The sequence below is a fragment of the Pyrgilauda ruficollis genome, unplaced genomic scaffold (assembly GCF_017590135.1).
Source record: "Pyrgilauda ruficollis isolate IOZ18807 unplaced genomic scaffold, ASM1759013v1 scaffold33, whole genome shotgun sequence".
In the NCBI taxonomy this organism is placed as follows: Eukaryota; Metazoa; Chordata; class Aves; order Passeriformes; family Passeridae; genus Pyrgilauda; species Pyrgilauda ruficollis.
In genome coordinates, this window is record NW_024524711.1 from 7,432,088 (window position 1) to 7,446,445 (window position 14,358).

The 14,358-nt window shown below is 39.3% G+C and overlaps 1 protein-coding gene across 3 annotated transcripts in view; it reads right to left on the reverse strand.

The window, feature by feature from the left end:
• Positions 1–12,267, reverse strand: part of CACNA2D1 (calcium voltage-gated channel auxiliary subunit alpha2delta 1) — a 359,280-nt gene extending 347,013 nt beyond the window's left edge. For all 3 annotated transcript variants that reach the window (XM_041474556.1, XM_041474555.1, XM_041474558.1), the window contains exon 1: positions 12,146–12,267. In XM_041474556.1, coding sequence (XP_041330490.1) covers positions 12,146–12,240 — 95 coding nt within the window. In that variant the 5' untranslated portion in view covers positions 12,241–12,267. The remainder of the gene's footprint in view (positions 1–12,145) is intronic.
• Positions 12,268–14,358: the final 2,091 nt, after the last annotated feature.

A 14,358-nucleotide genomic window follows, 5' to 3' on the forward strand; every position in this document is an offset into this window, starting at 1 on the left:
ATGGTTGCTCAAAAAAAAAAAAAATCACTGCACAATTAAAATACAGAGCTAGACACAGGTGTTTAATTTTTTTTCAACCATGTAGGTAACTAGAACAGCGAGTATTTCCCTGGTATCTTGCTGATACTTTCTGTTTGCTAATTTGCAGGAAAAATTCCAGCTAGAAAGTAATTCCTGCCCAGGAACTCTCTTTTTCAGCACTGAAACAAGGTCCTAATGATACAAAAAAAAAATCCAAACATCTCTAAATATCTCTTTGAATAGGATATCTGTATCATAGCTTTTAGGTTCAGCGAATAGCTTTGGCTAATAGTTTACTTTCAATTCCCAAAGGCAGATGCTCCTACACTCTCTCCATGTAATGGCAACTATTACTAGTTTTACATTACAAAAGACAAGGTATGTCCTTTGCAGCTTTACCAAAGTTATGTACAAAATCCACCACTCTTACAGTGGGCTTGCACTTTGAGTAATATTCTCAATGAAAGGTGTTTCCAGAAGAAAAAAAATACAGTTGGTTTTGTAACTGAAGACAGGATCACAATGAAGATATTGTAAGGAAAACAATTTAAGGCTTAAGACAGTTTCTTGTCTTGCTATTCCTAGTTTTCAAGTGTTTAATCTTTATAACTGAGCAACTTATTTTAAACTTTTAAAAAAGTTTTTCTAAAGGATTTTTTAAAATATTAATCCTCATTTTATTCTATAAGCACATTATTCCCACAGAGAGTAATGGGACAATTGTTGAGTAGAACACCAGTCACTAAAAAGAAATAGAGCCCCAGTTAATGAGATGGGTGGAACAAAATATTCAATCATCAATGTTTACCCTGTATTTGCAATCTTGAAAGCACCACTAATGAATGCATAAAGTGTTTGTGGAACCATGGATACCTACAGGAGAATAACTGATCATGTTTATCCAAGACTACCTTGCAGGCCATAAAAGTACTTTATTCTATCAATAAATGGATTTATGAAAGGGTAAAAATGCTATCATCAAAATACCTGCAAGCAAATTATTGTTCCATCCACTACAATATTCTTTCTGGTCATTTGTTAACCAAAACCCTCACCAGCCATGCAAGGAAGTGATGGGTGCTTTTAATCCTAATTTTGAGAGAGTGTATCTATACAAGGAACATGTATAGAAGTTAAGACACTGGCCAAGTGCTTCTAATAGGAAAGCAGCTATCATAGCAGAATTTCACCTCATGTCCCCATAAAGCATCAGTATCATCTTTCAGAGTAAATCCAGTTTCACTGGAAACAAATATAAAATTTGTCTGCACATTTCTTACTGTTTTTAATTCCAATTACCCAAAAACTCAAGACTTCACGCCCAAAAATGAATTAATTACTCGGTTGTGCATAATGAGGGGTTAAATTAAATTACAACTATCATTCCTACCATTCCAAATTAAGCTCTAGAACTAATTGCTTAAGAAGAAAAAGAAAACAAAACCAAAAACAAAACTACAAAAAATTACATCTGTGAAAGCCACTTAGAGCAAACCTGCACATTACTAAATGTTGCAGTACTTTGAAAAGGAAAGTATTTCTTCCTTACAATTCTACATTTTTATTTAATGAAATCATGCTTCTTCCTAATCTGGGGTAACATTTTTCATTGCCTTCCAGCACATTAAGAACTTCTTTTTCACATGGACACTTGCTCACTGGGGCCCAGACAATGAAGGGGTGTCAGAGTTTATCATTTAAAAGGAAGACAAATGACCACATCTGATATCACACATGGTTTCCCTGGGATATCTTACTATTCCCCTCTGCAAAGCCTAATAAAACCATGTATCTCATTTTATTTTATGCAATTTTCACAATCAGGCCTTGACAGTGATGACTTATTCTGTTGCAATGAAACCTGTATGTGTTTAATCAGAAATTATTTTATGCGGATTCATCCTTGCACTCAGGATTTAAATGATACAGGACTGATACTCATTATGCTGAAATTACACTGGTGGAAAGAAGGATGAAATTGGGTACCCAAGCATTTCCAAAGGCATTTAGAGTATATCCTAGACATATTCTTAGTCATGCACAGATCCCTCATGTATTTCTAATCAGTCAAAAGAGACCAGATTCTGCCTTCAATTACACAAACCTGTTCCCCATGTTTATATTACAGTGAAATCTCCTTAATATATGTTCCTGCACACATTAGTGATTCTCTCCCAGCTCATATGCCTAGCAAATAATCTAAAAGATGTTAACAACAGATAAAAAAATATAATCAAGAACATGCTAAGGCAACAAAAGAGGCTTGGTAAATAACACAAAAATGGTAAGAACTACACTTCTATTGCTACTGGCTGTGGCAAACAAAAGTAATTGCATGGAAAACTATGTTACTCCTGCTCTAAATCTTAAGAGTTTTGGTGACTGTCAGGTAATTAGTGATTACTGATGACCATCTTACTGCTACTAGTCTGTAAATTAGAAAAAAAAAAGTGGGCCTTTCTTACCGTCTTTCTTATAGAAACAGGACATCTTGCTTTATTAAACACATTGATTCAAGCAGGATGACAATTTGGGTGTCACTTCCATTTTAGAAATGGAATAAAACCTGCAGTAGCCTGTGCTGCGAAAGAAGCAACAGATCACCTCAACGAGCTCGCGTCACAAGCCCTTGTTGGATTGTATCTAACTATTGTCTCTTATGCAACTATGAAATATCCACAGCACAAATTTCAGAAGATCCCGGGATCCACAGCTCCCAGAGCTCTCCAGAGTGGGAAAGGAATTGGCAGGAGTGGCAACGAGCGCAACGAGCGTGCGGCGCAGGCATGAGTCACATGCTGGCTTCTCTTCACCACACAGTCTGCAGATTTTTGCTGACTCCTCTTAGTTTCTAAAAATGCTGTTAAGCTTATGTTTTGCAATCTGTGTACATCCAAGAAGCACAAATCGTGGGGATTAACTTCTCCCAGATCTCCAGATCACAAGTTACCAATAGAAGCAGATATAATGGTAAGTTTTCTACAAAGATTCTATTAAAAAATCACTTTGAGAACCAGGTAAACCAGAGGTATCATCCATCCAGGGCAGGATTGGCCAGGCAAGTTTCTGAGGTAAAGTGGGAATATAGCAAACACACATCTTAATAAATTAGGCTTAACAGCTTAACAACACATTTCAACTACAGAAGGCTTTAAAGGCATTAGCTAACAAATTAATCTTGACAATAGATACTGAAGTTTCCTACTTTACTGCAAGAAATTAATATCGAAATCTAAGGTACAAATTGGAGAAATAAGGCAAGGCAGATAAAGCAAGGCAGATAATACTAAAGAGAGGCATTTAATGATAAAAAGCTCAGCCATGGTACACACAATTCAGGATGTACATCATAGAAAAAAATAATATTTGTGATTAAATAAATTAATGTATACTGCCTCTTTTTTGTCTTTTTTTTTTCCAAAATTGGTGCCACTGAATTAATCTTTAAGAAAAGTGTCAGATCCAGAAATACTTCCTTTATTAAGAAACACACACACAGCTAACCAACCTACACAGACCCAGCTAATCAATCTAACACGGGATTCTTTCAACAGAAGATGAGGGTGCAAGAAGGTTCATTGCTCAATACACTCAGTTTCCGTCATTACATGGATCATTCTTCACTTTGACCCATCTTTGAAAAAAAATCTAAACAACTTGGTACACCCACAGCTAAAAATATTAAAATTACAAGCGAGGCTAACAGAAAAAATGGATTTTCAGTAAGTTCTGCAGAAACTACTCTACTTACAATTGAATAGTATATTGTGTATTATATTTTATTCTACTTAAATCAACTGCAAGAAAATTGCCACATACTGCAAAAAAAAGGGAACTTCTGCATTAACATCTGCATGAGAAACCACCAAATTTCTGGATTAAACTCACAAAACAGAGTTTTCAGGGCAGAGAATTCCCCAAGCAAAGAGCATTGCTTCCCAGTATAAGGCTGTATTTAGGATCTACAAGACTTCTACCAAATCGACTACCCCAATCCACACTGGGCAAAATGGTTACTGCGAGGCTTCATTTAACCATTTACAAAATACACCATTTTTCTCAACACTAGTCCACATCAGAATATCATTAATTAAAAGTTGCCTTTTAGTGGACTGCTGTACTTATCCCTCACCATTTTGACTGGTCTCATGGGACATTGCATTTACACGTGCAGGAGTGACCTGTAAGACTCAGGGAAGGAATAATAGGAACCCTAATTTTGTAATTCATACTTCCTGTCATCTCTTTCTCATTACTTTTCTCCTTCCTGCAGTGTTGATAACACAATTCATCCATTTCAGACTGCAAAACGTTTCACTTCAATAATCTTTGACAGAACAGCTCCCATGACTCAGTTCCCTCCAATGAAAAAGGTTGGAATTTCTAATCAAGAGTCAACACATACCTAGTGTGGCCAATTTCTGCTCATTTCAAGAATGAAGAAAACTTGCCTTTTACTGGCTTGTTTAAGACTACCTTAGTGTATAAAGAAAAATGCAGCACAATATTAATAGTGACAATTTAGAACAGTGGCATGACTTGATTTAGGTTTTAATATTGCCACCACCCTTAGCCACAGATCTTTTGTAACCTTATTTTTATGCCTACCTGGAAGAATATTTAGTCCATGCTATCAAAATATAATAAAAATCTGAGTGAAATTAAGGGTGGGAGAGACATCACTGGGGAACATTTTAAGGTTTGAGACCAATCTAGTGGGAACCTGCATGAAAACAGGAACATTTCAGTTCAAATATTGTTTGTATGAATCAAGTCTAGCTTTTCTCTTTTAAATAATTCACATATAATTTATCACCTGATTGCTGCAAAAACTAGACTGTGGACTCAGCAACTCCTTTGCGTTCTTACTTACTTCTCAAATCAGGGCAAAAATGAATCAGATTTTATTATAATGAATACATTTGAGAGACTTTGCTCACAGATTTCAACTGAAGCATTTTATGAAGAGAAAAATCTAATCTAGTATGTACCTCCATGTTACATCTAATAAAGGCTGTGCAAAAATTATTCTTAGTTCATATAATCAACTTGACACATTTTAATAAAAAATTCTTCTTTCTGTGTTTCTGAATGAACATTCATGGTCCTGGAGAAACAAAGGAAATTTCAAAAAAGAAAAATTCTTAAATCACTATGTAGAATATCTGTTATAAAATCAGACTAGAGTTCTTACCCCACCCAGCTCTCAATGAGAGGGAGTGAGAATGTAATTTAAAGAGGGTGAAAATCCAATAAATCACTTTTTATAATAGTCAGCAATACTACAACTTCACATTCACATTCTGTGGTTATTTCAGGCCTGCCTCAGATTAAAAAAAATGTCTGATTTTGAATTACTGTAATTAACTGCAAAAGCTTGCTGATTTGTTGATGCAAAATAATGTCAATCATTTTCATAAACTTGTTAGAAACTTTGTAAATAAATAGGAAAAAATGATAGAAGGAACAGAAATTCACTCTTTGTTATCAGTTTGCTGTTGGCAGGCAGAGAAAGGTGCTGTAAGGACGGACATCAGCAAAAACCAGGGTCCTCTCCCTGCCATCATTAGTGTAACATTCTCAAACAGTGAGCAATATCTTGTCACAGGGTGGCTGTAAAAGAGTCTATTTTACATTTCACCCTGAAAACTTACTAAGTCTGGAAGGAAGGAGAAAAGGAAGGAAGGTGTGAAACACTGAGTTAGCTTAGAAGCAGAGTAGGTCAACAAATACTTTGGAAAGCAGTGGAGAAGGAAAAGAAAAATCTCTCCTGAGCTGAATGGCTGCAGGCACATGCCATTAATTTTAGCTATTAAAAAGTGCTGAAGTATATTTTGAAAATCTTCACTCTTGCACAGACTTCTCTGAGAGTATCAATGGAACTTCTTCATTCCAGGGTAGAAGCAGCACAGTCTGGCCCTAAATTGAGAATATACAACCCATGAACATTACTGAAGTAGAAGTGTAGTTGTCAGTAATTTCACTATCAGGGTTATGTATTTTCACAGCACTACTGTGTGCATCACAAGGTACTGTGTAACATAAAAATCATATTCTGCAAACAGTACTCAATCCAGTTCACCTTACTACTGGAAATCAGGAGGGAAAGAAGAATCACAACTCCCCCTAAAAACAATGACCAATTTGCTACAGGCAAATTTAGGCAGTGGCACAACTGATGCAAAACTCAGCTCTTGGTCTGATCCTACAGAACAGAGAATTGCCCTAAGCATGTTTGAGGAAACTTGAGTGGGATCAGGCTCTTTAATAGATTCTGCAAGAGAGGTAAATCAGAACTGTAATCTCAAATGCAAATCATTTAAGTATTCATGGATACCTGTCTTGCAGCTGTAGGGGAATGAAAAAGCTGATGAAGGAATGGGCCAAGAGCGATCTAAGACAGAACACACAGGCACAGCCCAGGGCTGGGGACACAAATGCAGTTATTGCTTTGTGCTTCTTATTTTACCAGGACACTAAGGACATTGAGTTGTCATTCTTTCTATCAAGAAGTCTGATTCAGCATCTGTAAAAGATGTAAATTAATAACGGTGTCTGTCTTTACCAACTTGTAGCTATGGTCCACTAATTTTATTCCAGGGTTGTTTTCTGGTCTTTTTTTTTTTTTTCCTATTAGAGGAAATTTGTTAACAAGGCACTAGAAAACAAAATTTTCTGCCAGCAAAAATATCACCTTTTGCCACAAAGGTCTTTATGAGCACTCTAAACACAACATGCAGCTTGAGCACAGGGGATCAAAAGCCCAGGCACTGCTTCAAAGAAGCACAGAACAGTTTGGGGCTCAATCCTACTTCTACTATGGTCAGCAACACAGAGAATGAGTCATTTTTCTCTACTAAAATGCTTCTAAACTGCAATCCCTATCTCACACAAGTTTAAGTCAAATATTGGTCTAGAAGATAACACTACCTTGGATACGGGATTCTCGCAGAAGGCAAGAAAGGATCAAGGGACAACAATGTCAGTTGCCAGTGGGCAACCAGTCTGGGTTGTTTCTTTGTTACAAAACATTAAAGCAGTAAGAATTTGATCATGCTTCCATCAATTTAAAGTGTTCTGCTAGATAAATATTTTTAAGATCTGTACAACAGGCCTTCTATTTAACAATGAATACATTTCAGGCTAATGTGCTGCCAAGCTCCAGCTCTCTTTCTAGCAGCTGAATTCTTGGATAAAATCATTTTGCAGGGTATGAGCAATGCAGTTCTGAAAATAGCATCACTGCAAAATGAAAGATGGCAAGAACCTCTATAAAGCTGATTTATTTCAATGAAATTTCATCTTTTATGATTAGTATCTATTTTGATGTTTTCAGCTGAATTTTCATACTTAATATAATGTAAATCTATAGAATTTGTTCATTCTGAGGCTCCAGCATAAATACCTAGGAGGGAAACAAACAAAGAAATTGCCCATTCACAATTTACATCATAAAATATGTAAAACAGAAAAATCCTTTGTGGATCCAAATAATTTGCATTTATCATCACCATATTTACAAGGACATTAAAAAATGAAAAACAAAAACAAAAAAAATAACCAAAAAAAAATAAACCACCACACAATCACAAAAATCCCACCAAAACACCAAAATAAACACCACCAATCAACAAGCTGTTTCACACTTATTCTAAGTAAGTTTCCACTGGAAAAATGGATTGGAACAACACTCTTTAAAATATCAGTGGGTTTAAGCATCTTGCATAATGCTCAGCCTTTAGACATGTGCTGAGAAAACATTAAGAGGTGATATTGCACTTCTCTGATTCTAAGTAGATTACATCCTTTGGCTCTCTTTCCAATTCACTTATACTCCAGTACTTTATTTTTTTCCTAATAGTGAATATTTTTAAGTAGGTTGAGAAAAAAAAACAAATTTCTAATGAGAAAGAGCCCGATATTTTATAATCCATTAATACAGCAGTTTTTTCTAATTAACATCAGCAGCTAAACTGGCATTCTTCTATCACCGACTATAAGCTATAAATGGGATTTTATGCATATGAAAATCCCTAAGTCTGACAGTAGAAACAGGTGAAAAAAAAACAACGTAAATGTCATCTATCTACCTTTGGTAACTGGTGCCACACAGAAAGTGATGCTGAGACCAAGCCCAGCCACACTCTCAGCAGGACCTACACTTGTTAGGTCCATGTGAGGAAGCCAAAAATAAGAATGTCCCATTTGTGCAAGCCCCAATTCATATGACTCATATAGACTTCCCTGAGTTGTCCTAATGACACCAAAACAGTAAAGATGATTCATGCAAGTAAAAAATGGGAATACACAACTTCTCTTCTAAAAATGTCCTGTCTGCATACATATAGGTGTATGTTCATAGGTATACTATTTTTATCTTTATATTATCTTTATCCACCAATGTTTTACACCAATTCATATAAGTGGCAGATCTGTCCTGAATTTAATAATTTATGTAATACATACATACAGAACAAATGACTGAGGAGGAAAAAATATTAAAAGATAAAGAGAGAAAAGGAATGACAGAGGAAAATTAGAGGGGGGATAAAAAGAAAATACATGAATATATATCCACAGAGATGCAGTAATTACAGAAACAGTCCCATTGATTTTGAAAGGTATCATTTGTAGCTTTATAAAAATTAAAATATACTAAGTTTGGGATTTTTCTTTCTTTTTTAATCAGTACAAACAGGTTTATTATCAGAAAGGAGGATGTGTATCTTTATGTAGTACATTACTCACTATCAGTAACAATATCAACACATGCTGTGCCAAAAGGATACTCAGGAATTACAAGATATACTTAAGATTATCTGTCTTCATACAGTATAAAGAAAAGAAGAGAAATAAACTGAGTCCTCTGCTATCATTATCAGGCAACATACAAACCTTGTATATTTAACAGTATGTTTTTTCTGTAGTCTGTACAGATAATAAATATATAAATATATGTGGCTACAAAAAAGAAGTGCTTTGCATACTGTGATAGCAGTAGTGGTAATAGCGCCAGGAGTACTATATACAATATTCTCATCTAAGTGCAAAATATCTGCTGTGTTGCAGGTGTAATTAAAGGACTTGGAGCTGCTGTGTTAAAAGTATGACCATGGTATCTTGCACCAACAAACAGATCCCAAACACATGACACAATTAATATGATACATTTAAATGGAATGCAATATGCATCAATCAGCAGCTAAGCCTTATGGCTCAGATCAAGACACAATTACTACTGTACTTCAATAGTTTATTAAAGGACAGACTTCAATATTTGCAGTGAAATATTTCAACACTGGAAGCAAGGAATGCAATACGACCTGCTCAGATTTTCAATGAAAAATTAATGCTACCATTTCATACAACACAAACCTGCACATGAAATTCTCTATATTTTGCTTTGTACACATATCAGGGCCTTTTTATCTTATCCGAGAATTAAAATTAATCAAATTACTGAGATTCTATCACACAGGCATTGCATAAACCTTCAGCATTTCTTGCTAAGAATACTACATGCTTCTATATTATTATATTCGTGATAGTGACTTCTGAATGTTTTAGTAAAAGCACATGTTAAAATATTTATTAATGCAGAAGAAAAAGATGACTGAATGAAAAGTGTTTGTACAATAATGTGTTGTTGAAGCAACCATACACTCTACAGCCCTGAATATGCACATTTTTCACACAACAGCTAGGAAATCCTGCTTCCTCAGATGAACTTTTTCACTGAGAGAAAAAACAGACTGAAAATAATGGGGAGAAAGCAGGTAGCTGAGAACATAATATCAGCAAACCTCCAGTTCTTCAATTATTCATATCCTTTCTTTCCTTTATTCTCCTCTCCCATGTTTTTTTTTAATTCCTATTTTTAATATTCTTAATATATATTTTACATATTTTACATTAAGAGCATTTGCGTCACTTCTCTTTGTTCTTCCCCATTTGTAATTTTTAATAAGAAGTGAAACACTGCTGTCAAGTATTAAAAATGAATAGAAAAATTTTCTCCTTCACCTGTTACATCATTACTTTTTGCTAAGCAGCTCTCCCTGCATCAACCTGTTGTGTGCTGCCTTCTAAACAAACTAAGCCTTGCTTGCACTTTGATGCCATTTCAAAGGGGAAACAGTACTGAGGATGCACAGTCTCTACAGATTGTTTCTGCAATATTTCAATGGAATAACAATGAGAAAAAAAAAGGAGAGCAAACAAGTAGATTGCGGAGAACATGGAAATGTTGATGATTAACATATTCTGAATTACTTTATCATAGGTACAGTTATAATTATAGTTATATGTTTCACTGTTGTCAATTTCTATTATCATGACTGTCAATAAAGGTACATTCGGAAGGAAATTAGTAGAAATAGATGGGGAGACAAAACCAGTTTTAAAAGAATATCACATATTCTTATGTTAAAAAGCAATCTGGACTTCTATTTGAAAATATATATAATCTTTTTATATTATTTTCTTTTAATTTCACTGGGTTCTATTTTTCTTTCTCTTTTAAACCCCAAAAAATCCACATAGAAGATAAATTGTAATCAGTTGTGTACGATAACCTGATCAGCTCAGTGAGAAACCGTAAATATCAGAGCTCAAAAAACCAGAAATAAGGGAGAACACAAGAAAACAATGAATTAAAAAGTCCTGGGTCTGTATTTTGCTACACTTGCTTCTACATGGCACATCTTTATACACTGCAACACGAGAATGTTTTAAAAGATAATTTTCCCTACAATGGGAGACTGTAGTATTTCAACTTAGAAGATATTACGTGTATCTTAGCATCTTATCTCTGTATTCCTTCCTTTTAACAGTGCGAGCATCCCTTTGAGCTTTTCATAATGGAACCGATACTCAGAACTGAATCCAATTATAACAACCTACCAGCACTACTAATTGGTGAAAATGCATTGCTGGTAATTACTGCAACCCAAGCTTTGCCCAGGATGAACGACACCAATAAATACTACCCAATGTTAAACAATAAGAAAAGACTACCATTAGCACTGTTTTTCTTATGTAAAATGCTTTAAAGTGAGTCATCCACTTAAAAGTTACCTACTGGTAGCTTTAACCCAGATTCGGGGACTAAGGAAAGTGCTTCAAAAAACCAACCAAACAAAAAGAATATAAAAATAATGAGGTGAGAGAGAAGAAAAAGAAAGAAAACACGATCACATAGTGCTTTGTCGTGGATTTTTTTTTTCCTATCTGTAGGCGAATCTTCAATATGTATTGGCTTCCTTTTGCCTTTCTTTTACTGCATCATTATTATTTGATCTTTGCACTGCTCTGGGCAACACTTTCATGCTAATAATTCTGCAGCGCTTTAAAGATTCCCATCTCAGGGCCAGGCAAAGCACCGAGCTGCGTGCACCGCGAGCATCCTTCAGCTCTCGCGAAGATATTTCTGAGAAGTAACGACCTGCAAGGCCAAGGCTGAAGAAAACACTTCTCCAGCTGTGTGGCTTTACGCGTGCGAAAGCCCCTCCGGCGGGACCCACGCTGCGCCCCCGCGGACCCACCGCAGCCCCGAGCCCCGCGGGTGCGCTGGAGCCCGGCCAGGCAGGAGGGAGCCGGAGCTCGGGCTCGGAGCTCCCAGCCATGCCCGCCTGCCCCGCTTCCCATGCCGGCCGCGGAAAGGCAACGAAATCCGCCTTCCCTGTGGATTTTGATCAAATTGCCAAAGTTTTCAGGTTTTTTTGTAAACAGTGTTGAAACTCCATCCAGGCTGGAATAACCTCTGTGGGAGGAAGGGGCGGACTCTGTGTAACTCGAAACTTTCTTGTCGACAAGGATGACCTGACGGGGTATATCTGGGAGCCGCTCCGGAGCGGGATTCCTAGGCGAAGCCTTTACCTCAAAAGTCCCGCCGCCGGCCGTCACCGGAGCTTCCCCCTCCCGGCGACCGCCCGGGCGGGACCTTCAGCTACCCTGACTCTTCTAAGCAAAAGCTGCCGAAAACCTACATATTTTTTTCCCGATCTTCACTTTCCGCACGCTCTAACTTGATTTCCCTTTGTGTTGTCGCTGTCCTTGGCGCCGAGGAGCGCCTCCGCCCCGGCCGTGCCCCCGCCCCGGACCCGCGGACCCCGCTGGGACTTACGTGGTGGCCGAGGGGAAGGGTCCCTCCGAGGAGTGGTTCATCACCACGGAGTGGAAAAGTGTCAGGCTAAAGAGCAGCAGCCAGCCAGCAGCCATCTTCCTGATCGAAGATCGATCCCCCTTCCCCAAGTCGGCGAGACGGCAATAATAATAAATTCAATTATCGTGTGTGGCGGTGCGGGGGGGGCCGTGGTTCTTTAAAGCCTCCTCCGCTCCCCCCACCCGCCCCCTCGCAGGAGGCGCAGCCCAGAGATGCGCGGAAAAGCGGGAGCGCGGCCGAGGGTGGGGAGGAGGAGGAGAAAAAACGATGGAGATCTGTGGGTGGAGTGGGAGAAGAGGCGAAACAGAGAAAAGAGAGCGAGCGAGAGATACTCCACTCTCTTCTACTCCAGCAGCAGCTCCAGCTTCATCCGATCCGCCGCCATCGGCGCTACTTTTGTAACAGATCCTACTCTGCGTGTGTGTGCGCGCGTCCTTCCCTGATTTATTCCACTGATTGCAGAGCAGAAAGACGAGGAGAGAGGCAGGCGGGGTGGCGGCTCCTGGAAGAAGAGGAGGGAAGCAGGCGACAGAGTTGGAGACGGGCGGATCGCTGCCGGCTCCTGTCTTCCCTGCCGGCAGCGGGGAAAGTCGGGGCGAGCAGCGGGGGCGGGCGCCGGGCCCTGCGGCGGCCGCGCTCCATACAAGGCGCCCAGGAACTCCCGGCCGGGCCGCCCCGGGGCCGCGCTGCCGCCGCCCCGCCCCGCCCCGCGCAGCCCGCACGCTATTTTTAAAACCGCTTCGTGCCTTATTTTAATTCCAGCCCCCTCCTCCCTTCTCGGCAGCAGCCGCCGCACGCGGCCCGTGTGCCACCAGTCTGGGCTGCGGTTTAAATAGGTATTTCATGGATGTGGCTGTAAATGCCGCTCTCCCCGCGGCCGGCTGGAGCAGCGCCGCTCAGCCCCGCCGAGCCCGCCCGGCCGCCGCCCCCGCCCTGCGCAGCGTCCCGGGCCCGCCGCGTCCCTGGGCGCCTCCGGGGAGCCGCCCCCGGCACGGCCGGGGGTCCTTGGGCTTCACCCCCGCCCCGCCGCATCGCTAACCCAGTTACTCATTTCAGATCTCCCTGGAAATTCAGAGGACGCATTCCCTCTCCCTTCCTTTCGTTTGTTCACGCACACTAGTCTCTGTGGCAACTATACACTGTCGGTATAAATGTAGAAAGTAATCCAGGGAAATAAGTTCAGTGACAAATTTGATTTTCTTTTTGATCTGTGGGTTGGTTTTGTTTGTTTTTTTCTTTATATGTGCTTACATATTTATATTTTAATATATTTACTTAGTTCAACAGGTGAAAATGAAAGAGCAGACCCAGTATTCATTTTGTTTTCACATCTTTTGTATTTAAGGATCACATCTTGAATGTATTAACTCACAACAATTTCCATAAAACAGGAAAGTGCTCATCTCTATCTTAAAGGTGGCGAAGGGATCAAAACTGAGATGCACAAATGAAGAACTGAGTGCTCACATTGCCCGGGCTCAAAGCCAGCACGATATTTCAGTTGCAATCTGTAAAGCATGCAGTCACTCATCTACATTGTTTCTGGATTGGAGCTGGCACTTGGGAGCTCGTGGGAAGAACTCCCAGTTGTCTTCACCTATCCACCTACCTATAGGTACGTAGGATTCATCAGGGTTTGGATGCAAGTTTGAAATAGCATTCTCTAAAATGATTCTGCAGCCTTTAGACTCAAACAGTCTGAAGAGTATCTATAGCTCAGCTTTTGTTGGTCTCCATAGTCCTGACAGTTTTGCCACATGAAGTGGCACCTCTTTGGGTACTTACCTGTAACTGCTCAGCTGAGTACCTCTGCTTCCCCACGGGGATGTCAAGGGCACCAGCACAGTCATGGTCCTGTGGCACAAAAGTCCTGCTTCACATGAGACGTGTTGTAAGGAGATCTGGGGTAGAAAGATGGTAGGGAATGGATTTAAATCTTGGAGAAATGCACAGAGGAAAGGGTCTGGAGATGTGAACTAGTACAGGTTGCAGCAGACCATGACAAATTTACTTAGATAAAGCAATCTACTTAGATAAAGCTCCTCATTTTTTGGGCTCTCACACTAAGAGTAGCATTAAATACTGAACAAAAATACTGATTCTGCCCCTTGATAGGATTCTGGAGTGTGGCTCAAGTTCATGCCTAAATTCTTCTGCGTTACCAAGAACCAGAT